Consider the following 26,230-nt stretch of genomic DNA (forward strand, 5'->3'; position numbering starts at 1 on the left):
CAGGATGTATGATGACAGAAATCCTAGTGAAGATAGAATCACAGAATATGCTCAGTTGGAAGTAACTCACACTTCCAACATCACTTCCATCATCAAGTCCAATTCCTAGCCCTGCACAGACACCCCAACAATCCCACCCTGTGCCTTGTCCACAGAGAGCATTGTCCAAAGACTCCTGGAGCTCAAGCAGCCTTGCAGCTCTAATCATTCCCTGGGGAGCCTTTCCAGTGTCCAACCAGCCTCTGGGTGAAACAGAAACCAAATCAGGGTCAAAATCTTCATCTTCTTTCTAAAGGTTTTCCTCTAATATGAGCAGAGCATGATCCTGGCAGCACTCACCTAATGGAAGTTTCTTAAATATAAAGCCTCATGGGAAAAATCTTTAAAATAAACTTATAAACTATTGGAAAATATGTAGGAAATGAAGCATATCTGTGCTGCACCTCAGGCCATAGCATAATGGCACCAGTTTGAAATCAATTTGAAAAGAATTTTGTTAATAAATGTAAGCTCTGTTTACATCAATGTATTGTCTCATTATGATTAAGACCTCAGCTACACTGAGATGTATCCATCTTTTGCCTGGGCAGAACTTCCTCTTTTCTAATAAAGAAGATGATAAATTCTCTTTTACTCAATTTTGAATTTCTGCATTTTTGTCAAATGCAGCAGCAGAACTTCACAAACAATGAATTAAAATAATTATTTCCTCAGAATAAGTATTCTGACATATAGGTAAGAGCAGAATTGAAATTCTTGGGCAAGTTCAAGTTTGTATCAGGGAAAACACAGAAAAAAACCCTTTTTGTTTCTTTATTGGCTGACTCAGGAACTGGCAAAATCAGAATCTTCTATGAATACTTAATCCTGAATATTCAATAGCTACTTTCTCACTTCATTATATAAAAGGGAAACCAGCTCATAAGAAATAGTGTCACATTTCCCAATACAATTAATTCAAAACAATTTTAAGGCAATAATAGAACCAGAAAAAGAAAGATTAGCATGAGTTTCCTGTGAGCACTGCTCTGCACTCACTATGGATGAATATGCCATAGCTGGAATTTGTTTCTCAACATCTAGGCTTTATTCCTGAGTCTGCCATAAAATTTACCCATGAACAGGAGCAAAAGAATTCAAATTGTTTATACCTCAATTACTCCATCCATGAAATAGCCTTAAACTTCCATCAACACTCAGCACTCACTGAGACCCAACACGCTTTTATTTAAAGAAAAATTATAGAACAGCAATTTCTTAATTGTAGAATAATATTGTAGAAAAAGTTGAAACACTAAGATTTTATTTTATTCCCTAAGTTTTAATTTGTACCTAAGGAAAGAAAATTTCTCTCCCACACAACTCTCCCTTCCTCAAGGATGTCCATTCCATGATCCTTTCCCATTACAGAGCTTCCAAGACTGTTTCACATCAAACCCACATGGCATTTCAGCTACTCACCCCATCCCCAGATGCAAGGCAGGTACCACTTGTACTCCAGCTCAGGACTGTGATTTTGGTGCTGTGACTTGGGGGTACAGTGTGCTGCTCCTTTTCTTGTTTGTTCAGTATCAGAACTTCTCCTGTCTCCCATCCTGATGCCAAAATGGGTCTGGAAGGGTGCCAGGTAAGTAATGTGACCTGAAAGCTTCTCTCAACATGGGAATCAGGCACATGTTCTCCCTACAAACAGAAATCAGTGTGAGCTCAGTCCAATTGAAACTCAGCAACCAAACTTTCAGATTAACAGCCCAATCTATATCAAGCTTTCTCTACCATATAAAGAATATAAGAAGGCTTCAAGCACATTTCAAGATAAAAAGAAATTCCAGCTATTGAAAAAGAATAAAGCACATCACTAAGGCCATAGAATAAACTAATGCTTCAACAGCTCTTAAAGGCAAATCCTCCTTTGGGCACAGTTCGCAAGAATATTTAATTTAATAGAATTTAACCTCTCTAAGTATTTATTTTTCCATTTGTTAAACTTGGATGACAATTTTTCAGAATACACTTTGAAAAGTACACCTTATATAGGCTATTGTATTACCAGACTTACATGTTTCAGTAAGTCTGCTGCTAGATACCTTTTAGTGCTACTTCCCTAAAAATTATGTAAACCAAAGTCTTACACAAGGCTCTCATTTAAAAGTTAGAGTACGCAAAAGAAATATCTGTCTGCAGGCAGACAACCAGTTCAGTCTTAAGGTGGTGGAACGATTTGTTCAATTTCCATTTCTTAGAATGTTCTATTCACTTAAGAGTTAAAAAGCAACGGCAGCATGTGTTCATCTACTTATAAGCCTGAAATTCTCACACTATGAGAAGCAAAAAGCAAATCAGTAACTATCACAAACAAGACTTATAGGCTGTAAAAAAATTTCAAAGGAAAGACCAATTTAATTTATTAAGATCTTTTTAAAAATACCTATAATGAGTGGCTGATGAATCTGTCATGTTCTAGATAGCACAGGACATAGACAGTAATTAAAACCCAGAAAAACTTCAGGAGGATTAGTAAGCCCGCAAAAATAGAGATTAAAAATGTGAAGTTTTAAATTAGAACAATGATAAAGGTTGCTGAGAGAAGCTGTGACTTTTCACATATCTCTCACATCTCTGTGTAAGGCCAGGCTGGATAGGGTTTCTAGCAACCTGGTCTATGGAAGGTGCCCCTGCACATGGCAGGCAGCTGGGTCAAGATGATCTTAAAGATCCCTTCCAAGCCAAACCATCCTGCAATTCTGTGACTCTGTATCAAGACCAAAAGCAAAGTTGCTGATTTTTCACCTGTTCCAGGTAGATATCGACACAGCCCCCCGCTACTGTGCTGATGGAAGCAACTGCCAGGAGTGGATGAAGTGGGTGCCATGCTATGTGGGAAGGGGAGGCAACAGCATCAGGAGCATCTGTTTGATGGTCCACGTACACAGCCATAACAACAGAAGATGTCTCAGACTGCAAACCTATACAAGGAAAACAAACATCTCTATCAAGGATGCTTACGTAGATAATACATATACACTACACATATGCTATATTTCATTTATGTACTATATATAATGACATGTAGGGTTAAAACATAAGGGAAAATAAAATCACAGCATCATCTTGTTGCACATACTACACAGACATGAGAGAAGTCAGAGAGGCATTTAAAGAGGAAAAAAAAAAAAAAGTGAGAAACACTGAGCCTCATACTCTATAGATTCACAGTGTGCATAGGCCAGTACCAGTCTCTCACCAGTGGCCTGTGCTACCCTACTTCAAAGGACTCTGAAATAACTCAGAATTTACCAGAAAGTTACTTCCAGTATTTAATATCCAAAGATGTTCATTAACGTACAGACTGAACTCTTATGTTGTAAAGTCTCATGCTTTGAAAGTAAGTTTCAACAATTGTCACCACTTTGGAGCTTGTACTATTGAAATCGCACTATCTGCTATTTACATTGGAACTGTTACCAACATTTGAAGGAAAAAAGTAAGTACTGATGTCGTACAGAAAAGAACATGAGAAAAAACCCCTTTTCAGTGTTGTGGGTCAGAAACGGAAGGTGCCACTAATAATCTGTAATAATTTATACACAGAAATGGATTGTGTCATGGGATCTAGTTGTCTCAGTTTCAAAAGAAAAACAGCTGGAACAAAATACCACAAATTACTAGCAAATAATCATAGTCAGAGTTCAGTGGGTCAACTGGTCCAACCTTCCTGCTCAAGCAGGATTTTGTGTCCAGACAATTCTGGATACCCCCACTGAGGGAGACTTCACATCCTCTCTGGGGCAGCCTATTCAGTGCTCAGTAAACCACACAGTAAAGAAGTTCTTCGTCATATTTAGATGAAACTTCCTCTGTTCCATTTTCTGCCTATTGCCTCTTGTGCCATTGCTGAGCCCCATAGAGCAAAGCCTAGTCCATTCTCCTGAGCTTTTCCTGCAGATAGTGACAGACAGGGACAAGGTCCCCTCTCAGCCATCTCTTCTCAAGGCTCAGTAGGTCCAACTCCCAGAACTGGACACAGTTCCAGATGTGCCTCACCAGGGCTGAACAGAGGAGAAAGATCCTCTCCCTGACCCACTGACAATATCATTCCTCACACACCCCAGGATCTGCCATTTTGGTCCCAGGGCACACCGCTGGTGAAGGACAGCTGATGACCCCCAGGTCCTTCTTCACAGGGCTGCTCTCTAGCAGGGCAGCCCCCAGTCTGGACTGGGGCATGGGGTTACTCCTCCCCAGGTACAGAACCCTGCCAAGATCTCGTGAAAAACAAAACCCCACAAAAAAAAAACCACAAACAGACATACACACAAAAAAGCCCCCAAGAATGAAATGTTTAACATTTAGGGCTGTATGAGATTGGCTAGGATCCCATGTTTGCCTTACGCAGGGATTTCTTTACTTCTAGGCTGGTTGAGTTTGGGGGACAGGTTCAGATCAGCTGCACTGTGACAAAGTCCAGACAACATGGACAGCAGTGAGACTTGCCTAAGCCACCAGCATGTAAAACAGGCATGAACAGACTCTTAAGGTCTCTTTTTTAAAAATCTTTCGTCAGAGCCGAAAATAACTAATTTGCTGGGCACTTAATTTAGAAAGGTGGGCAACTCTGTTCAGTAAGTTGGGAATTCTGTATCTTGCCCCTGACACATAAAAGGAACAACATCAACTACTGATATGAGAGCAGACAAGAGCAGTCAGCCTAAAAACAAACCATGTCATCTTTCAACAAGATCCACTCACCTTTATCTGCACAATTCTTCAAAATTCTCAGCATTTCCAAAGTGTCATTGAGTGGGTATAGTTTTATTGCCATGCAAAAGAAATCCCCAACAAACCATCAAATAAAATTTGGAGTGCTTATCATTTTTATTTTAAGTATTTTAAAAGTTTTTTTACGTCTCCAGTACTGTTCCAGAGTTCTATGCCCATACTACTACTTTACTCCTTATTTTATCTGTTTCATTTTCCTCTAAGAGAGGAAGGATTTAGTCCATATTTGACTAAAAGCTTTATATGGGCTCAAAATTTGAAATAATAAAGAATTTCTCTTCAATTAAAATAAAAATATAAGATGCCTAAATGAAAATAAAACTACATTTCATATGAAATAACAGTTTTATCACACAAGTCATACAGCTGTAATGTCTTCTCTATAGCCACCATTTTCTACTTTTAATTGTTCCTTGCATTTGTAGTCACAGATATTATTTATTTTTCAGATATTTCAGTTCCCTTCAATGACAGAAATAAGTTTATCAAGTTTCCAAATTGCATCTCTTGTTCAGCTCACTAATTTAACTTCTGAATTAATAGACAGCAAGAATTTTTTTTCAACCAATGCTGTGTATATTTAAAATGGCAGACTGGCACTTATTAAAACAAGATTCAGTGATACTGTCATGTAAATTATAGACAACCCCATATACAAAATACTTCTCACCATCACAGTAACTACACAGAATTGTGGGGCAAACTGCTACACACAAATAAATAAATGGCTTACATAAGTGGATTGCTCCATGGTATAAAAATAATTAAAACAACATTCATTTTCTTGCTGTTATCTTGGGAATTCATTAGTCACATGTTTACTGCTAGCTCATGTATTTACACTGTAGCTTTGACAGCTGCATCTTCAAAGAAAGAAAACCAAGTAACACTGCCTCTACAAACTATTCTGGCACTGCATGCTCTGTTTTTCCAAGGTTTAAAAAAAAGAAAAAATCTGAAAAATTAACCATTTTATGTTTTGGAATAGAAAATGACCAAGCCCCCATACCTGATCTCAATAATCAAATTAGATACATCTGACAGAGATTTTTGAAACAGCGCACAGGAAATTCTTAAAAATGGTTGCACTTTGTTATAGATAGATAATGTGGTGGCTGGCTCTTGTAATTAAGAGATTAATATTATGTGTATATTGAGATAAGCTTTACTTATGTATAGTTATGTTACTGTTGTTTGTTGTTTAGATGTCCTCTGTTCTCCCCATTGTCCCCTTTCCCCCCTGTATGGTTGCCTATGGGGACAGCCTATGGTAGTCAGAACATAGGGAGGGAGGAGGTATACCTTCGCCCCTTGCCTGACGCATTAGGGAGGAGGGAAGGCTTCTTAGTAGGAGGTGTGGCATGGCAACACCTGACCTCCAACCAAGTTGCAAGAAAACAGTCTCAAGAGTTCAATGACAAACTTAAGGAGGGGCCAGGGTTGCCTGGTGCAAACCCATGCTATAAAAGGCGGAACAGCCATTTTTTTAAATGAGCTCGTAGCTGCCAGGTCACCACCTCCTGGCATGCTGTCCTTTTTCCTTATTCAGTCCTTTGTTGTATTTTTAATAAACCTTCAAAATTTTAAAAGTGAGCATCGTTTCTCACAACCTCATGGAATCACGGCATGGTTTGGGTTGGAAGGGACCTTAAGCTCATCCAGTTCCACCCCCTGCCATGGGCAGGAAGTCCTTCTACTATCCCAGGTTGCTCCAAACACCATCCAACCTGGCTTTGGATACTGCCAGGGATCCAGGGGCAGCCACAGCTTCTCTGGGCAATCTGTGCCAGGGCCTCAGCACCTGCACAATAAAACTTCTCTTCATTATGCCTAAACTAAACCTAACATGTGCCAGTTTAAACCATTAGCCCTTCATCCTGTCAGTACAGGCCCTGCTAAGAAGTCTCTCTCCATCTTTCTTATAAGCTCCCATTAAGTTCTTTTTAAGACACTTTCCTTGTCCAACCATCCAGGAGCCACCACGACAGTCACTCTCATACCACCTGAGCTATGACCGAGGTCCTTCGCAGCTACACCACCACATGCACCAGGTTTCCTTACCAGCTCAACCATAGGTTTCCTATAGCAGTCTCAGATGTCTGGATCGTTAAAATAATTTAATTTTGGTACACTAACAAAATTACAGCTCGAGCTGGTATCTCCACGGAGGAATGTCAAAGGAACCACTGGGCTTTTCTGTCAGTCTTGGGTTGCAATACAGGATGCAGAAATGTGTATTCTATCACTATCTGTTGAAGCCAGGTGGGGCAGTGATCCTTATCTTCATGGCACATATTATCTGCTAATGGGCCACCTTTATGACCATGTGAGGCAATCATCTTTATCTTTTCCACAACCCATCCTCTCTCCAGGAAGATATCATCTGCTGCTGGCCCATTAAGTCCCACTGTATGACTGATAAAATTACAGCATCCCACTGGGAGACGATCCAGACAGGGGAAGGAGCCAAGTCTTTCCTACCTAAATAAAAGCTAAGATTTTGGACACCAAAATACCTTCTTTCCACTGGATTCCAGAGGAAAGCAGGACCTTTCTATATCATCCCTGAACCTTCAGAGGAAAACTGCACCCTTCTACAGGAGCACTGCTTCAACTGAACCAAATCTGCCACTGCAGGAAGACTGTAGCCACCATTTAATCAGACTGCTACCAACACCCTGACTGATGGTGTGTCAGGTTGTATTCTGACTCTGTCAGTGTTTTGGAATTGTTCTTTTTAATACTGTACTTCTATTTTAATTTTCCTAGTAAAGAACTGTTATTCCTAATTCCCATAGCTTTGCCTGAAAGCCCCTTAATTTCAAAATTATAATAATTTGGAGAGAGGAGGTTTACATTCTCCATTTCAAAGAGAAGCTTCTGCCTTTATTGGCAGACACTTGTCCTTCAAACCAAGACACTCTCTAAGGGTGAGAAAGTCTGGGGTTATCAGCTGCTGCTAGGTGTCTCTGAGTGACCCTCACCTGACTGGGCCACAGGTCTCCATGTCCTGTGTTATGCAGAGTCAGTAGTTCACAGCAACTGAGCTACTGGCACTGAATGGATTCCTAAAGTACTAGAAGGCCACAATGAGGTATTCACAGAGCCTTCTCTTCTCCAGGCTACATACCCACAGTTCTCCAGCCTGTCTCCAGAGCAGAGGGGCTCCAGGCCTTCGAGCATCTCCATGGCCTCCTCTGGACTCTCTCCACTAGCTCCATGTCCTTCCTATGCTGGATCCCCAGATCTGAAGGTACACCTGAAGGTCTCTCCTGAGTGGGGAAGAGGGGCAGAATTCCCCCCTTCCCTGCTGCCCATGTTGTGGGGATGAGTCCAGGACATGGGGCTTATCTGGGCTGTCAGTGTGCATTGCCAGGTCATTTATAGTCTCATCCACCAGTACCCCAAGTCCTTCTCCTCAGGGCTGATCTCAATCTGTTCATCCTTCAGACTCTATTGTAATGGGGATTGTCCCAACTCAGTGCAGAACTTTGCACGTAGCCTCATTGAACTCCATGAGCTTCACAGAGATCAACACTACAGACAACATTAACAACTGCAAATGACAGTAGTGAGCCAGAACACACACACACATTTCACAAAACTATCATCAACGTTCAGGAAAAAAAAAAAAAAAGCTATTTTGTCTTTGGGGACAATACTTTAAAACCTGCTTTTATGTTCTGTCACAGTGTTATCAGCACATTTAAGCGAGGTTGATAGCAACTTGGCTTGCTGTACCTGTGGACTCACCAGCACCCCAGTCACCACAGGCATTGTAAGAGGGGGTCTCTGTCCTCAAGACTCAACACTTACCAAAGCAAAAGCAGAGATTTCTCCTTTAATCCCCACCTATAATAAATGCTGTTTTTTAAATCTGAAATTGTTAAAAAGAGCCATCCCCCGGAAAAAAAAAGCAAAACAAAACAAAACAAAAAAAAAAAAACCAAAAAACAACCAAACAAAAAAAAAAAAAAAAACAAACAAACAAAAAAAAAAAAAAAACCAAAAAAAACCTGCTCTCTGCTTCAAAAAGACGGTTAATTACTATGTACAATCTTCTGTAATTAGTAAAACAGATGAAGTAAAAACCCGGTTGAATCCCGCACCAGCACAGAAGGGAAGGGGTGGGGAGCCTGTGCCAGGCAGAGCCTAGGGTGCTGCTGCCGTGGGCAGCTCCTGGAGCGGACAGAACCCCGCACGGGTCCCTCGTCCGGGCCGTGACCGCCACTCGCCGGCACAGAACAAGGGCCTCCTCCACGAATTCCCCATCTCAGGGAGTCCAAATACGCGGCCCACACCACCACGTTCTCGCTCGCGGGCGGATTCGGCCGCCTCCGCTCCAGCTCCCGCCGCCCGCGGGCAGCAGCTCAAGCGTCCCTCTTCTTCGGCTGACCGCCATCGGCGAACCAGGCCCAGATACAACTACGGAGAGCCTGCCGACGCGCCGCAGGGCTGCTGCGGGCAGAGCCCGCCACCCGCTCTCCCCCGCCCGTGGGCAGAGCCCACCGCCCTCTCTCCCGCCCCCGCGCTCACCGCCCGCACCGTAGGCCGCACTCGCTCCGGGATGCTTTGCGTTACCCCGACAACGGGGCGACCCGCGAGCGGAAACTGCCGAGCGGAGCCGAGGAGTGGCGGGAACGGCCGAAACCGCCCGACGGCACACCGAGAGTGGCGGAAAGTGCCGAGCGCCGCGAGTGTGGCGGCGGTCCTGCGCGTCCCGGGGAGTGTTGGCCGCTGCGCTGTACCCGCGCTGCGCGGAGTCTCAGAGCCGTGTTCAGGGTTTGGTGGCTTAACCTGTGAGAAACTTTTTCTATCGCAGGTGATGAACTATGCCGCCGCCCCGAGAATCGAGATCCTTCCCCAAACCCTCTCGGCCCCCAGCGTTTTCATACATCTGCTGTGAGGGAGCGTGACCCAGCTAAACCTCCGCGAGATAGAAATGCATACTTAATTGTATATCCCGGAGCTCAGTGGCTCTTTCAAAATTTTTGGGGGAAAAGTTTTTAACTTAATGACCAAGCTTTTCTAGTAACATCTAAATGGAGACAGCCCGTAAAGGTCTCCTACCACACTACACCACCTCAGCACACGACCTACAGCCCATGTCAGGGACAGCTCAGCTCCATTCCCAGCTCTTGCCTCCACTGGGCCTGCAGCCAGCCCTAACAGCCAGGTTTGCCTAACGCCTTCAAAAGGTTGAAAAAATTCAAGACCAAATCCTCACAGCACTGCCTTATCCACAGTAATCTGTAACTCCTCTGAAGTCACAACACTTCTGTGCAAGCCGATGAAAAGCAGCCACACCTGGTACAGCTATGACAAGCAGCTCCTGCATATTTCCAGGCTGACTGTCCATGTGTAACGTGATTTATGTGGTGTTTATCAGTTTTCTTTCCCAAATACACAGGGACTTTTCTGAAAAAAAATCCAAACTACCAAAACCAAGCAACAACAACAAAACGAAACTCTGCAAATAGCAAAGTAGGAAAGTAGGAAGTAGGAAAAAGCACCTCGTGAGAAGCACACAGTGTATCTTCTAGAATTATGAGCAGGGTTCAGGTAGAGAGGCAAACCACTGGCTTTAGACCTTCTTGTAACTAGTCAGCAACCCCCATAGACCAGAGCAGCAGAACTGACAAAGTCCTGTTTCCTAGAGCTTTTTATCTTCTCCCTTACAAGGCATTAGCTCTAACAGTCATTTATGGCATCTCCTCATAATGGATCCTTGGACGTGCAATAGCCCCGTTAGATCACTCAGGTGCAACTCCCAAAGCAGAGTCAGCAATTCATCTCTTGCCTCTCCCAAGCTAATTGTTCTCGCAATTGTAGCCTTGAGTTCATCGGACTAGTAGTTGAGGATTTGAGCAGACCGTGTGCAGATGCCTTGTCTTCTCAGACAACCAGACTGTCATGGAAACTACTACAACTACATGATACAATCAAGTCAGAAATACACAGCCAGCTGGAGCCTCAAAAAATCATCTAGTCTATCATCCCTTTCTGGGCTGGAATAAAAATAGTCTAAACAACCCACTGACCGTTTCTGCTCAAGTGACCACTTTACAGCTCTCAGAATTGGCTGGTTCAATGTTACACAGAGTTTTTCCCAATAACTAAACCACATACTCATATTTGTACAGGCTTAGCTGGAAATGAAGTTTTCCTACCCTGCAATATTCAACAGAGAAGCCTTGTTTCTATGATAAATAGACAAGCAAATGTGGAATCCTAGGATCTTAACATCTTCCCTTCTACTCATAAAATCATACAATCACAGAATGTTTTGGGTTGAAAGGGGCCTTAAAAATCATCTAGTTGCAAGTCCCTGGTATCATAAAAGATGCCTAACAGCTCCAAGTCCCTAAAGTCCCAGGACTGGCTACAGTAGTGCAGGTGCTCACAGCCCATTTCCTCCCTTCTCCTAAAGGGCTTGACCTCACACACCAAGAGAAAAACAAAGTTGTATGACTAGGTGCTTCCTATTCTCTAAGCAATAAGGGATTAACAAATGCAGTCTGTCCTTCCATGTAAACCCTCTTACCTGCACAGGGAAGAACTGCTTTAGCAACACAAAGATAATCCATTATTGTTTGCCAGAATAAACAACTTCAGAGCCTTTTAAGAAGAAATAAATTATGAATAAAATGTGCTAGCTTCTAAAGAATATAAAAGGATAACACAGAACATTCACTATACTGGTGGCTTTTACGTATAGGATCTTTGGAAGAGTATTTGCATGTTATAACTTGCAATGATCATGCACATTAGATGCAAAATTAAAAACAATTTAACATAAATGTGAAGTATTAACTTTGTCCTGCTGAACAGTTCTGCATTTCTTTCTCTATTTTCTAGTAAAAATGCAATTTGTTATTCATACCTTAAAATACACACTACAAATCCAAGTTAATGCTCTTGCCTGGCCTAGAAAACTATGACAACAAATGCTGGAAGATTATTTGCATTTTGTAGCTGTGCAGGTCTGTAAAAACAGAATAGCAAGGACGGGCCATGATCAAAACTGAACAAATGGAAGTTCCAGAGTCTTTTGACATCTCACCCTACCCCCTGTCTCTCAGCTTTTGTTCAACTCCTTTGGATTCAGCTTTTCTCTCACAAACATTTAGATACATGAGCAATTCCACACCTTAATTGTCCACTGAAGGCAATGAGGCTATTCAAGCATGGAAAATTATTTACATGCAGAGAAAATGGAAACTTTCGGCTGGAAAGCTGAACATAACTTAAAATCTCTTGGTAAAGCACTGTGGAAACACGTGGTAGTGGAGATGCAGAATCCATCATTTCCTAATGGTATTGTTGAATTAGGTTGTGGCCAAATCAAGGAGCAAAAATAAGCCACATGATCTTGTGCTAGATTATAACAAAATTGAAAAATATTCTCTTTTTAAAACCCCAAACAATTAAGCTGTAGATTTAAATGCAAAGCTTGGCACTGTAGACAAACCTATTTTTAACCAGTTCCATTTAGAGCACTTGGTTACTCACAATACACTTTACAGCATATTTACAGGTGATGACACAGTGCTCAAGACATGTGACAGTTCTACCATTATAGATAATTACTTGCAACATATTCCACAGGAGCCAAATTTTCCAGAATTTAGACACCATCATGAGGTTTAACTAGTTTTGATTTTATTTCTAAGCTTACAAAGATTTTCCTCAGAAGAGGACTAAGGCATCCTTTCCTGCTATGAGAATTATAAAGAGTAAAAAATGAGGGTGCTCTAATGCTCTTTTCACAAACACGTTAAGGGAAAAGTGTCTTATGCAGTATCAGTTGTAAGTTGTTTTGGTTTTTTTTTTTAATTATCTTGCTTAGCAGTTAACGAGAAGTCACCACATAGAAGCATCAATCCACATCAAGGAGCCTCCGCTGCGAAAAGAAGGATGCCCAGCAGCAAACCCTGGTCCAGCGAAGGGCCTCACGGGGGCGCCTGTTTCCAGATGCAGCCCAGGAATGTCCCAATTGCTCCAGGGAGAGCGGCCCCAGAGCTTTCTCGGGGTCCCGGCGAAGCAAGCGAGAGTCAGCGGTACTGCCGGCCCAGTTCGGTGCCACCAGGCAGCGAGCCCCAGCTCCGCTTGCCGCTCCAGCGCTGAGCCACAGCGCCCCCGCTCGGCAGCCACAAATACTGCGCAGCATGCAAATTACTGGCTCCCTGGCCAAGAGAGTCCTGGAGACCGTCCTAAAGGGCTCGGCTAGAGGGCTCTCAATTGGTGTTTCTTTCAGCCAATCAACAGTTTCACCCCGGCCCTGGCGGACACGCGCTGCCGCCTCTTCTTCCGCGCGGAGCTTTCGTCACCCGCCCCGCGCCGCGCTTTGTTTGGCTCGCGCTAGAGCAGCGGCCCCGCCTCTGCCTCGCTGCCGCTCGCAGCCGGCCAATAGGGCGCGTTGTTTGGGGGGCGGGGAGCTCCGGCGCTCTCAGCTGGGCCCGCGCGCCGCGGCCCCGCCCCGGCCTGGGCAGGGCGAGGAGGAACCGGAACCGCGGTGGCCCGAGCCCAGCACGGCCCCGAGCCTGGCGGCCCTGGGACCGCGGCTGGGTTTCGGAGCAGCCCGGAGAAGAGGTCGGCCACACAGCCGGGAGCGGGGCTGCCGCCGCCAGCAAAACTGGGAGGGCCGCTGGGCTCCTCGCCGGCCGCCTCCGGAGCTGGCGGGTCTGGGCGTACCCCGCGGGTGCCTGGGGCAGCGGGTGCAGGAGCAGGCGAGGCAGCCGCCGACGGGCGAGCCGGAGCGCAGAGGCTACGTGACGGCGTTGATGCGGCAGGTGAGACGGGCGGGGGATGGAGCCTGCGAGGCGGGACGCACCTGGCCCTGGGGAGACCGGCCCAGCCCCGCTCTCTCGCCCGGGCCGCTCTTGGGGAACGCGTTTCTGCGGCTCTTCCGGGAGGCAGCGGAGGGATGGCCACGAGGGTGTAGATGACCAAAGCAGCGAGACTGAGAAAACTTTCACTTTAGGACAAAAAGGGAAAGGAGAAACAAGGTGAAAACAAAAGGAGAAAGCAGCTATAAGGGGAAAAGTGCATGTAGTGCTTAGGCAGAATGCTGGAAAGAGCTAGTAGTTGAGAAGTGGGGCAGATCCTGGGGTGTGCTACTCGGGTCCAGAAGGAGCTGTCCCCAGAAGGAGTGTGTCTTTGTTTTCCCCCCAGTAATTGTTAGGGGAGGCCAGTGGGTGGGTGCATCGTTTAATTTGCAGTAATAAAACCAAGCTTGAAATTATTTAAGCCTTGCCTTGTGTGAAGTTTTTGAGCACACACTGTCAGAATTGGAAGATTTTTGTCCTCAAAATAAATAGAAACTGTAGGTTTTGGTGTGTGAAGAACCAGTCTGTAACTAGGGACCTGTCAGGTGAATAAATAACCAAATGTCAAGTGTGAGTTTAGATCCACAGTTCAGATCAGTTTATTGAGCATTTTCAAAGAGTGAAACGTTGCCTGACACAAGTCTGGATGGGTTCAGTGGTTTAGCTGAAAATTAGACGGAAAAACAAAATTTTAATAGTAGGAATAAAACCCGTAAGTAGTAACTTCATGAGTTTGTATGCCATGTTGATGCATCTTCGTTAATTTGAACCTCATTATCCTGGTTTCAGCCTAATCTATAGTCAGTCCAATGTTTGTGATATTCAGAATTTCCTCCTCATTTCCCTAGATGGAAGTTGGATAGTGGCTCCTGCCATGGTGTCAAGGCAGCTGCATCCCAAGTGCTGCTCCTTGCTGGATGTTATAACTGGTTCTCCCTTGGAAGTTGACTTCTTTTAGACATGCTGTCAGTAATATTTTTATACTCCTTAAGAAATACTAAAACACTTGTTGGGTTTTAACGGATAATATGATTTGATGCCTTAAGCTTGTGTCTATATCTGTAATTTTGTTCCAAGTGTGTGAAAAAAGCCTTCAGAATTGAGAGGATTTGTGAAGTCAGCACAGGAAGTGGTCATCCCAGCAACTGGTCCCAATGGCAGGTCTGAAAGTTGGCAGATGCCTTCAGAAGCTCAGGGATGCTCCCTTGGCATACAAGGGTTCAGGCATGCCCTGCTTGCAAGGGTCTCTGCATGGCCAGAAGCAATGAAACAAGGGTGCACACAGCCGCTGTAGGTGCCTCCAAAGTTTATTGCCCTCCAAATTAAAAAAAAAAAAAAAAAAAAAAAAAGAAAAGAAAAAAAAAAAAAAGGAAGAAGGGGTGACATTAATTCTCTCCCAGCAGAGACGGCGGGCAGGGGTGCGGGCCTGGAAAGCCGGTCCCTGCCCGTTGCCAGTGACAGAACAGACCCGGCCCACGGTGCTGCCGTCGGCGGGGGTGGCGGGGTCGGGGCTGCCCGGCGGGAAGGAGCGCGGGGAGGTGCGGGGTGGGGGCGGAGGGGAGCAGGAACCTCGGGAGCCTCGGCCAGTCCCAGCCCCAGACACACACACACAGAGGAGGAGAAGCCGCCGCCGCATCCAGGAGCATGAATCCCCCCCCCGCGGCGGACCGGGCCGCGGCTCTGCGGTGAGGAGAGAGGGGAGCCCGAGCCCGGGCCCGGGAGCCGCGGAGGGGTGGGATGGAATGGAATGGGATTGGGATGGGGAAGCAGCACTTCCCCGCTCCCTTCTGCTGCGCCGGCTGAGCGACTGCCGCTCCTCCGGCGCTGGCGAGCGCTGCCACACGCCCGAGTTTGGCCGGGCGATTTCTCGGCCAAAGGCGGCCCGGAGCCCTTCGAGACGGAGACGGGGGACTACCGGGGGGCCCTGGCTGCCGTTTGGGCCGGTTTGGGGAGGTTGTGGCGGGGCTTTCCTTCTCCCGCCCTCGGCACAGGTTGTTGGGTCGGGACAGCAAACGAAAGGGGATTTAGTAACAAACAACGGCGGCCATGTTGAGAGGAATTTCTGCAGCTAAACTTCTCCTCTCTCAGCCCAGGGGTTTCTCTGCCTCCCCGGGGGGCTCCCTGGCCTGACTGTGTGCCCCCCTCTTTTCTCCCTCTCCTCCCGCGCAGGATGACAGTGAAACTGGGAGAGAGCAGCGGGGAGGAAGGGGTGAAAAAGCTGGGCAAGAGAGCAGGAGGAGATGAGGAGTCCCTGGAAGAAGAAGGGGCAGGAGGAGGAGGAGAGGCAGCTCCAGGCAGCAGCAGCACAAAGAAAGAAGAGAAGATCATTAACAACAACACTACTAGCAGCCCCCCACCGAACCCAAACTTGTCATCGGCCCCTGCCTCTCTCCAGCCCTCCCAGAGCCAGGACCAGCATCATTTTCTCAGGTCCAGCGTCAGACCTCAGAGCAAGAGACTGAAGAAGGATTCCCAGGCATCCTCCTCGGTTGGCAGCAGCGCTGCCGGGAAAGGCAAAGGTACTGTGTTTTGACACCCTAAAAACATGCAGGCAAGGGGGATGGCAAAGGGGAGGCATGTGTGGGGCTGTGGGTTGTCATTATTTTTCTGTAGATGCCATCTTTTGTTTGGTTTTGGGAAGGTGTTTTGGGGCTTGTTTCTCCTGGCTGAAATCTGTGTCCCAAGGCTTCAGCTTCCCTTTTGCCCACTATCCTGTCTGCAATTCTAGAAATGGGGGAGGTCTGGATATTTATGTGGAAGAAGAAAAATTATATGTTATTGAAGCAAATCTTTAATGTCTTTATTTCATCTCTCTTTAGTTTTGGGAAATTCCTGTATTTTGATTAGGAAATCAGTCTCTTAACTAGCTGTGTAATCAGGTGGCTGCGCTTGAATTATGTACTTAGATAGTAACAAAATATTCACTGGATGCTACTTAGCATAGGGAAAAAATCCATCCACAAGACATAGTGATTTCCCCCAATTATTTCTATTGTTCAAATAACTATTCTGGAAACAGCAATGAAGTACACATATTGACATATTTATTTCTAAGGTACTGGGAGTCTTGTTTCACAATTTCAAAACAGTTTGGGCATCTATGTGATTTGAGTTTTTATTAAGGTTAGTTTGCATACATCTGAAAGTCTGTAGGTACAGATGCACACACCTCTTTTTTCACTTAGCATTGGAGACAAGAATTTGATTTTTTTGGGAGCTGTTTCTAACTGAATAGCTGGAAGGCAGCAGGGATATTTGAATATTTTGGTGCTCTTGTGTGTGCTCTGCAGTGACTAGATGATATTTTAGCACTGCAGTTGAGCTGTACTTGAGCCTAATTTTGGATATAATGTGCTAAAGTACTCAAGTGTTATTTTCTGTTAGTTTTTGAGAAAAACAGCACTCAAAGATTGCATCAGCATTCAAAATAATGAAATTTACTCTTGTCTGCTAAATGGAACTATAATTCCATGTAGCATGAATGTGTCTTGGCGGTTACCTCACTCTTGTACATCTCAGGGGTGTGCACGTGCTGGGTATTAAATAAACATTGCAGTTATGAGTTTTGTGTTGCAGTAATAAAGCAGTGCAAATTGGGATATTTTAGTTATTGTTATATCAGAAAAATGTTCTTGAACTCAGTTGCTTGACATTTGGTATAATTGACTAAAGTATTTTTAAATACCTTAGTAAGTCCTCTTTAATCTCTTGAATGTTAAATGAAAGCTCTATGTGGTAGTACAGGACAGAACAGAAAGGCCTACATAATTTTTCTTCCACTTGTGTGAAACCAAATAAACAAACAAATGGAATACCCAGGAGTGTTTGGCTACATATAATTAATTCCAGGAGTGTAAATAGTTATTAGACATGAGGAGGTGTTTCTTTGAAATATGTCTTGTCTGTGATTCACAAGTTGAATACGTCCATTTGAAATTATTCGATAGATTTGGAAGTGCATACATGTGTGAACAAATACATGTGTTTGTGCAAGTGTATATTCATATTTGTACATGAACATTTATTTCCAATTCTAGAATAGCAGAATTTTTTTTAACTAGGAATATCAGCACAATAGGAAAAAAAATTCTTTCACTTTTGCAAATCAAATTCCAAAACAAACAGGAGAAAATTACATGCAGAACAGAAAATATTATCTCAGTAACCAGTCATGGATAGTGTTTGCAATCACTGTACTATATTGTCAGGTTTGGGAGAACTCCTTAAATTCATCAGGAGTGACAGTGGTAGAATTATGACTCTGCTTTCACTTTTTCAATTTTGAGACAAGCCACAGCTCTGCCTGGCCAGATTTGGTATGAATGTGTCCAATTGATTGAATTCTCTGATATGGTTGAGATAATAATTGCCAGATTCTGGAGAACAGAGCCATGAAGCAGGCTTCTTTCTAATTTGAGCTCTTTATGGTCAGAGATGCATAATAAGAGGTTTTCTAGGCTTGTCTAAATTCTCCCTAGTGAAATGCATTGTGTTCACAGGTCATAGTGCTCTGTGTTCTGACCAAAGTGTCTCAGAGACCCAGCTTCTGATAGGGAATGAGTGGACTTAAATTCTTTCATTAGCTGTCCCACTAACTTTCTCCTCCCTCTGTAAGTATAAAAATTATGAAAAGCTGGAGTGCATCAGCTCTGAACCTGGAAGCTTTTGGATTATGCCAAAGTCAAGGTGATGGCTGCACAAGTAACTCTGACAGTGGTCAACTGGAGTGACCAGACCATGCCTATGCTTGGTTCAGTGAAACCAGAAACTTGTTTTCATCATAGGCATTCAATAATGCTGTGTAACTTTTAACATTTTTTAAAGTGATTCTAATTCTAGAACTTCTGTATTCTGAAGGGAAAACTCTCACTTGCCAATTTTTAAGAAGTGTGATCAATGCACTTTCTTTCAAATTATAGTTACTCAGCAGATACTGGTTTGCCTTGAGAAAAGTTTTGAAAATAGTATTTTTTTTCCCTGTATGTTGCAAATTCATTTTTACTTTTGGCATTCATTCTTTTAGGGTCCTCACTTGTAGCAGACAAATTATTGACAAACTTAGCTGTAAACTAAAAAGAGTGTGCCTACTCGGCAGCTGCTGACTTTTCAATTTTATCTTACTGTGGTTCAGGGTAGCTTGCTCATAATAATTCCCAGGTTCTGCCTTGTGGAGTGTGTAAACATGTTGCTAATAGTCAGATTGCCCTGAAGTACTCTTCAATTGAACCTTTGAAACCTGTCTCTGCTTTTTGTGTAGTGAGGAGCACTTTTGAGTTTAGGGCAAAAATTGCATAGGAAGTAGTACAGTAAAATGAAATTTGGAAACTATTTCACTTCAGTAGCTAATCCATTTGAAATTGTGGGAAGGTTTATCAAATTTACTGCACAAGTATCTAAATTTCTGCATATTTTTTTTTTAATTATTATCATACTCTTTTCAGCTGTTCATCACCTTTTAATTGTATTTTCAAGGTCGTAGTCTACACCTCACCTGAGGCAGGACTTGTGAGGCATGAAGGCTTGAAAGGAAGTCTTCAAGTAACTTGCATGAAACTAGCAGGAACTTGAAGGACTAGTGATGTTGAGACAGTTGATTGTGGGAGTTCCAATGCAGGGAGGCTTGTTGAGGGAGGAGAAGCAGACCAAGTTAAGGTTTCTGAAAAAGAGGGATTTCTGAGAGTTTGCTTCTCAAACACCAATATACCACATGATTGCTGAGCACAGGTGTTAAGGTGTATTTTAGGGCTTTGGTCCATGAAACCAGAATGGATGGAATATATATGTGTGGGTATGTTGTGATGATGTGGGTAAATGGCAGTGTGGAACACATTGCCATCATGTGCTGTAGATGTAGCTTGAACTAGAGTAGAGTATTGCCCTTTCTGTGTTTTTTTCCGTTTTCTGAATGCAGAATGGAGTCAGGAGGACTAGCTTAATGATGAGCTGAAGCTTGAAGATTTCTTTTATGCCGTTCCTTTGGATTTATTCCTAAGATGTGTAGAATAGCTCAAACAAGTATTTGGATTTGTTTTGCTGTAATAAGCAGTTCTTTTTTGAAAAAGGACTTACTCAGCTGAAAGCTTAGTTGAATTAAAGTGTTCCATCTTTTGGCATGGTATAGAACTGGCTAAAAAGCAATGTACTTTGTTTCAGCTTGCCAGAGTTTCATGTTTGGTAGCATGTGGGTTAAATCAACCACTGTTGATCGTCCTGCAGAGAGGATACAGATACCAAAATACCTGATGTATGTACTTACAAAGTGTTTTATTGTATCTTCCTGAGTTCGTATGTTGCAGAATATATTGTAATCATTATTTGAGATGTTATTCTTCCAGCATTATTTCTCTAGGACATGAACCATTGTTTAAAAACTACCTGGCACAGTCCCTTGTTCTGACATTCTCATTAATTCTATCCATCTCACTTGCCCTTGGTACCTCTCCTTCCATCCTACCCTGGAATGCTTTCATTTATTCTTTGCCACCCCATTTATGTCAGTTCTCCCTCCCTCCCTTTGGAAGTGGCTCAGGACCAGGACTCCACAGCATCTCATCCGGTGCTGCAAGAGGAGAATTTTCTCCTCCTGTGCAGTAGGTACTGAGCTCTGACAGGTACCTGCCTGCAAGGCTGCACAGCCACAGGGTACTGAGCTTTATGGGTGTTTTCTTCAGGAAGAGCAAGAGAACAGTGATTTACAGGAGATGGGGGAGTAACCAAATATGTAGTAAACCACAGGGAACTTTTTAAAGCTCTTCTTGGTTAGCTCAGATAGTGCTGCCTTTGATACATTTTATATTAAACATATCCTGTCCATAGAGAAGCAAGCCTTCAGTATAGGTTTGTTAGAAGGCTCTGGTTCGTAATTTGAACTGTCTATGCTTTAAACACATTCAGCTATCTCTAATTTTCTAACTAGTAACTGTTAGGAGAAGACAGACTACCATTGTCTGTGTAGAACAGTTAGCAGTTGAGCCTGAGATTTGCTGAGTTGGTTAGAGCATGGTAGTAAGAATGCCAAGGTGTCACAGGTTCGATTCCTGTACGGGCCATTCATGTAAGAGTTGGATTCCATAGTCTCTGTGGGTCCCTTCCAACTCAGGATATTCTGTACATCTATGTTTCAAACTTTGGATGTTCACAACAAGAACACTATATGGCATAACCATTCAAAAACACATAAGCTTTTCTAGGTTTGCCCTTCTCAGGACTTCATGCTGTGTCCTGTGGAGGCAGAGTAGAAACTTCCTTTGCAGTTACAAAGTTAGCAAAATGAAGTGTTGACTTGCAGGAAATTTGTCTGTTACAAGTTGGCATTTGCATTCTGTACTTTTGGGAGTGAGTTAGTCGTAACATTTCGCGTTTGAACTGTGGCAGGTGAGAGTGTGAATGCACCATCCTGTATATAAAGGTGTTCCCAAATGAATATTCCCCCTACAGTGACTGGTGATTCCTGAAGAAGTTGAGATGATGTGAGCTAAGCCTGTAACCCGTGTGTTGGGATACAAGGGTGTACTGAGAATTTACGCTAGGGATTCCAGCTTCTGTGTATGTCATCTATCACTGAAGATATGAATCAGCTGGCCTGTAAGAGCTGTCAGTGGAAGACTGAAAGGCGTATTCTGAGATGCTACCTAGAAGGAAGAGCTTGTGGCTGTAGCCACAATGCAATCCCGATACTATCGGTGTCTCAGGTATTTTAAACGTGTGTTCCATTGTTTGTCATTTTCATGTTGGATTCTGAAACTGCAGTCTTTAAATCTCTATATATAAACCTTTGCAAGTGTTTATAATTTGCTTAGAACTACAGAGACAGCTGTTTCCATGGGAATGTAGTTTGAGATGATATTATGCCAGTCACAGATAAATGAAGTTTTAATAATGGGACATATAGATGGGTAGAGAGCACTGGATAAAATAAATTAGTGACTTTCTCTGGAACACTGGTGTTCTGACCCATGATTTTGTTGGGGGTTACAGTTAAAATATTGAGTACAAAAACCTGAAGTCTTTGCAAACTGTGTATTGCAAGCTGAGGGAGAATGCTGGGAACTTACATATCCAAATGACTGCCTTGTACCTTGTACATGAGTGCTAGTGCACTGGCGCACTTGGAGCGAAGGGAAGGAATTGTTACAGCTGTAATTGTGTGGATGTCCAGTCACTGGCTGGGTGATGCAAGATGAGTAGACAGTGGGAGAATGTCCAGCATGTCTTTGTCTTGTCTTTTCTATAAATGATTTTACATTGAACAAACACCTCAACAGATTATTAGAGTGAGCCCCCTACTTCTCCACAGCATTCTGCAGCAGTAATGGTATAGCTGGCCTCAGGGGAGCTTCTTGTTTTAATGCATTGATGAAGTTTTAAATCATCCATTACTGGGAATTAATCATAGTATCGTCAGTCATTAGTGAGGGGGTGGAAGCCTGTTAGCTGTTCTGCACTTAACAAGAATTGCATACAGTAAGACTGAGATAATAAATTTATGGAAAGTGATTTATTGATGTATGACTGGTTTTGGTTTTTCCTTTTATTATGAACTGGTCTATAGTTCTTTGTTTTAGGATTCAGTGCATTCCATTGCTGTACCAAGGTTCAGTATACTTTAGGTTGGATTGGGATAACCCGATGATAAATATTACCATGTGCAGTAGTAAGAAAGTTTATGCAAAGGATTGATAGAGCAACTCCCTTTGTTCCTGGAAGAATTGAATGACAAATAAGAGCTCTGTAGAGGTGACAGGATATTCAGATTTTTAGTACTCTTTAGAACAATTGTCTGGATGGTAATTTAAAAAAAAAGTTTAAAACAAAAAAGATTCTGATAAAATTCCCAGGACTAGTTTGTCTTGTGGAATAGTAAGTGTGCTTAAAGGAACAAAAGATCAATTATGAGCTACATGTCCTGTGTAGAAGTTGAATCCATGGAGTCCTCAGCATGTCCAGTAGAACTCTTCAGTCCATCTTTTACCTACAACTAAAATGCAACTGAGAATGAACTGAACTTTAAATTCTAATAAGACCATAAAATCTTCACTGACACTTTAGCTTCTTATGCCTTTTAATAATGAAAACTTTATACGTGTACCAAGCATACTGAGCAATCTTTAGAAAATCCTTGATGAGATCTGTTCTTCAGGCAGCTGACTTAGGATTTTATTTACTTTAGTATGTATTAAAAAAAAAAAAAAAAAGAAAAAGCTCCCAGAAACCCCAAACAAAAACCAACCACCTAGCACACAAATGAAACCCCCAAATCCTGCATTCGTTGTTCCTCTGAAGGATTTCTTAGAAATTGGGAATCTGATCTGGACTGAAATCCTGTGCCTGTCTTCTGATAAAGGATGTCTTTTGTGTTGGGAGCTGGTAGCAACAGGAGATTGGAGATTGAGTTTGGGGACTGAGTGTTTGACCTTCCACTTCTTGACCAAAGATCTGTATTTCAGTACTGTGCAAACTGTGATATTCCAATCTCACATTTGAAGAATGAAGATGTGTCAGTTCTGTGTCTGTGTTGGGTTTCTTCTCAGCCATCTGTTAAAGTGCTCAGTTATTTTCTTGTGGTTTCCTTTTTTTAAAGGATTTACCTCCACAGTGCCAGAGTTAAACAGCTTAAGTTTCAATTATTTTATCAGTGGCTGAGGAAGACTTTAAGAAGTAAAGAAGCTGTTTATTTGAGAAGTTGTTTATAGTTTTTTCTAGATGACTAATGTTTATTTTTTTCTAGATGTCTAATGGTTTTTCATGTCTTGACTTACATGCTTCCCTATGATGACAGTAATTTTCTTCAAAAGAGTCAAGTAGTCATCCCTAGAAATAAAAGAAACATTAACTCCAGAATAGTCACAATATCATATTTTATATTAACTAAATATTTCTTGTATGCAGGAGAAAAATGGGCTTTCACACATCTTGCTCTCTTCCAGATTTGATTTCATATATTGTCCATTACTTGAACAAACCACCTTCTCTAGGATTTGGAGAAATGTAATTTTGTCACCCAAAGGAGTTCCTTTCGCAACTGACTTGTTAAGATTTACGCACAATTCTTTAAATTCTTTAAAGCATAGTGGGCCTGTAACAACTGATTCTTCTTATAATTAAAAAAATAATATCAAAGTGGGATCTCTGGGGTCTTGAATGAGATCTATATGTATATGTATAAAACACTGGCTTTGTCAGATAAAAAGACCTGCTTCATGAAGTTGAGTTTGAAAATATAACTGAACTTTTTAGGCCTAAATATGAAGGAGAGAATTATGCTGATATATATAAAAATTAGTGAAACTAATTTTTATAATGTCCCATTATAACTAATGGGACTGCTGTATTGTACAAGCTGTACAATGTATGAGCAAATTGTATAAGCAGATAAACTAAGGCATGCCAATATATCATGAGGTAAAACACAAAACATACAGGCCAGTAACTGGAGAAAAGGAAAATGTAATGAGAATTCTTTATAATGAGCAGTGAACGTTTAGTGTTAAAAGACTTTTGTTTTATTACGTATACGTCTGCATCGATAAAGACAGTGAAATCCTAAATAATTAAAAAAAATAAAGATAATTTATTTTCAAAATATGAATTATTGGGAATGATTATATTTTTACAGAAAAAAATGAGTACATTTTGGGGACTTGACCATGGTTTCTGGATTAGCAGTCTGATTTATGGTGTCAAATCAGGTGTGATGTTTTGTTTGAAGATTTTACATCCCATTTTCTTTCCAGGTCCCTACTTGAGTAAACAGCAAAGTCTCTCTGTTTTATCTGGCATTATTCTCATTTTAGTATTTCCAGTCTTCATATCTATTTTTTCATGTTCTTTGGATGCTGATAGCTGACAAAGGGACAATCAAGATTACGCTTCTATGCCGTTTTTTGAAAGCCACAGCAGGATTTGGAAAGGGAGAATGGATTGAGACTTGCCATCCTTTGGATAGCTGGAGTTTGCCTAGATGTTCCATGTCAGAGGTGGTGCTCTGAGGATCCTACACTGTGGATCAGATCATGGCAATGCTGACCCATTGTCATGTGATGAACTAAAGCCCACATCTCTCAATCCTTCCCTTTCCACAGTTTTTCTAGAGACAGTAGGATCAAGACCAAAGACAAGAATGTGACGTTCTGCCTATTTTCCTCATGGACATCACTTTGGTCCAGTGGTCAGCTTCCTGTTCAGTACTGTTCAGGAGTTCCCTGTGGCTTCAGGGCAGTGACTGCAGAGCTCACCAGCATATAAGCATCAGAGAGGGTTATCTGATAGAGGCTGCAGTGGTACATTCCTGCTTATCTGTATTGCTTCTAGAAATACAAAATTAAGCCATTGAAATCTTCCTCCAGTTTTTTGCGCTTTGAGATTTTATTCTTATTAAACAAATCTTGTTATTTGCCCATTGTATTTCAAGTGAAAAAGGAGAAAATTCTGAGTTACTCTCTTATCTCTATCCATGAATCCTCCTGTTGGTTCAATATTCACTCTGGTCATGGTTTTTACAGCAGCAGATAATGGAGGGAATGCACCTGGTGGCACATCAGGAATTCCTCCCAGCAATTCTGCTGGGAATTCCAAGTCAGCAGCAAGGAATCCGGGCTCCTCGGCAGGAGAGAAGGAAGAAGGGAAGAAGGTCCGACGGCAGTGGGAGTCATGGAGCACGGAGGACAAGAATACTTTCTTTGAGGGACTGTATGAGGTACATGTGGAAGAAAATAACAGACTTGGATGGCTTTAGTCACAGTCTGGATATTCTTAAAGAAGGTTGATTAGGGTGAGATTGGCAGGAGCAGAAGGCCACTTACAGATTAACATTTGTGGGGCCATACACAGGGTGGTAAAACAGCTGTCAGTCAAAGGCACGTGTCAAAAGTGTCAAGTTTCTTTGTTTTTTTCTTTAAATATACCAGAAAGATTTCTGAGTTTTATTAATGAATGTTTCTAATAATTTCAGTTATTGAATTACAGTTCTGTTTCGAATGAAAAATAATGTCCCCATCTGAACTTTCAAAAGCAACACACTCAGTCTGTAATAACAACAAACAAGAAAAGCTGTTCTGTTCTAAAGAGAATCATGTTTAGTCTTTGGCCATGAAGAGGCCAGAGCCAGTTCAATCCTAGGGCTGAGAGGCAAGAAAAAGTTACATCATATTATCTTCTGTCCCTTATGATGTATATGATGGATTCCTGCTTGTCCTGTTCTTGTGATTATTTCAATAGCATATCTGGTTTGAAAATGCATGCCAAAGGTAACTCCATCACTGCTTGTTTTTTCCTTTGTACTTTTGCATATTTTTGAATTTTTTTTTTAATCAGAGTCATGGTATCACATACATATATTTTGTGGACAAAAATGAGCACTTAAACAGTATTTTCTTTTTTTTTTTTACTCCTCTGAATTGCAGTAATATTCCTGGGAATCAAGTAATTTTTAAGGCACTTCACTGACTTTTTTTGAATAGTGAGGAAAAATTTTAAAAATTTGTTTTAAGGTGGATCTCAGACTCAGTTTGTTCAGTCCCTTCTAGCATTCATTTTGTGGCACTGCCTTTCAGAAGAGGTTTTCATGCTTCATATTTAAATCAGTTCCAACCTTTTCTGAATACAAAAATTTTGTGATAGCAGGA

At 42.4% G+C, this 26,230-nt stretch overlaps 2 protein-coding genes across 5 annotated transcripts in view; one reads left to right on the plus strand and one right to left on the minus strand.

The window, feature by feature from the left end:
* IFT140 (intraflagellar transport 140) overlaps positions 1-9,383 on the minus strand; it is an 86,173-nt gene extending 76,790 nt beyond the window's left edge. Inside the window, exons 1-3 of one of the 2 annotated variants that reach the window (XM_056503293.1) lie at positions 9,325-9,383; positions 2,791-2,966; positions 1,462-1,683 (exon numbers count right to left, since the gene is read on the minus strand). In XM_056503293.1, coding sequence (XP_056359268.1) covers positions 1,462-1,683; positions 2,791-2,937 — 369 coding nt within the window. In that variant the 5' untranslated portion in view covers positions 2,938-2,966; positions 9,325-9,383. Of the gene's footprint in view, positions 1-1,461; positions 1,684-2,790; positions 2,967-9,315 lie in introns of both variants that reach the window. The other variant, XM_056503292.1, reaches the window with a different exon arrangement.
* Positions 9,384-15,194: 5,811 nt separating this feature from the next.
* CRAMP1 (cramped chromatin regulator homolog 1) overlaps positions 15,195-26,230 on the plus strand; it is a 46,467-nt gene continuing 35,431 nt past the window's right edge. For 2 of the 3 annotated variants that reach the window (XM_056503299.1, XM_056503302.1), the window contains exons 1-3: positions 15,195-15,292; positions 15,777-16,126; positions 25,109-25,302. In XM_056503299.1, coding sequence (XP_056359274.1) covers positions 15,252-15,292; positions 15,777-16,126; positions 25,109-25,302 — 585 coding nt within the window. In that variant the 5' untranslated portion in view covers positions 15,195-15,251. The remainder of the gene's footprint in view (positions 15,293-15,776; positions 16,127-25,108; positions 25,303-26,230) is intronic. The other variant, XM_056503301.1, reaches the window with a different exon arrangement.

This window comes from Oenanthe melanoleuca, chromosome 14 (assembly GCF_029582105.1).
Source record: "Oenanthe melanoleuca isolate GR-GAL-2019-014 chromosome 14, OMel1.0, whole genome shotgun sequence".
In the NCBI taxonomy this organism is placed as follows: Eukaryota; Metazoa; Chordata; class Aves; order Passeriformes; family Muscicapidae; genus Oenanthe; species Oenanthe melanoleuca.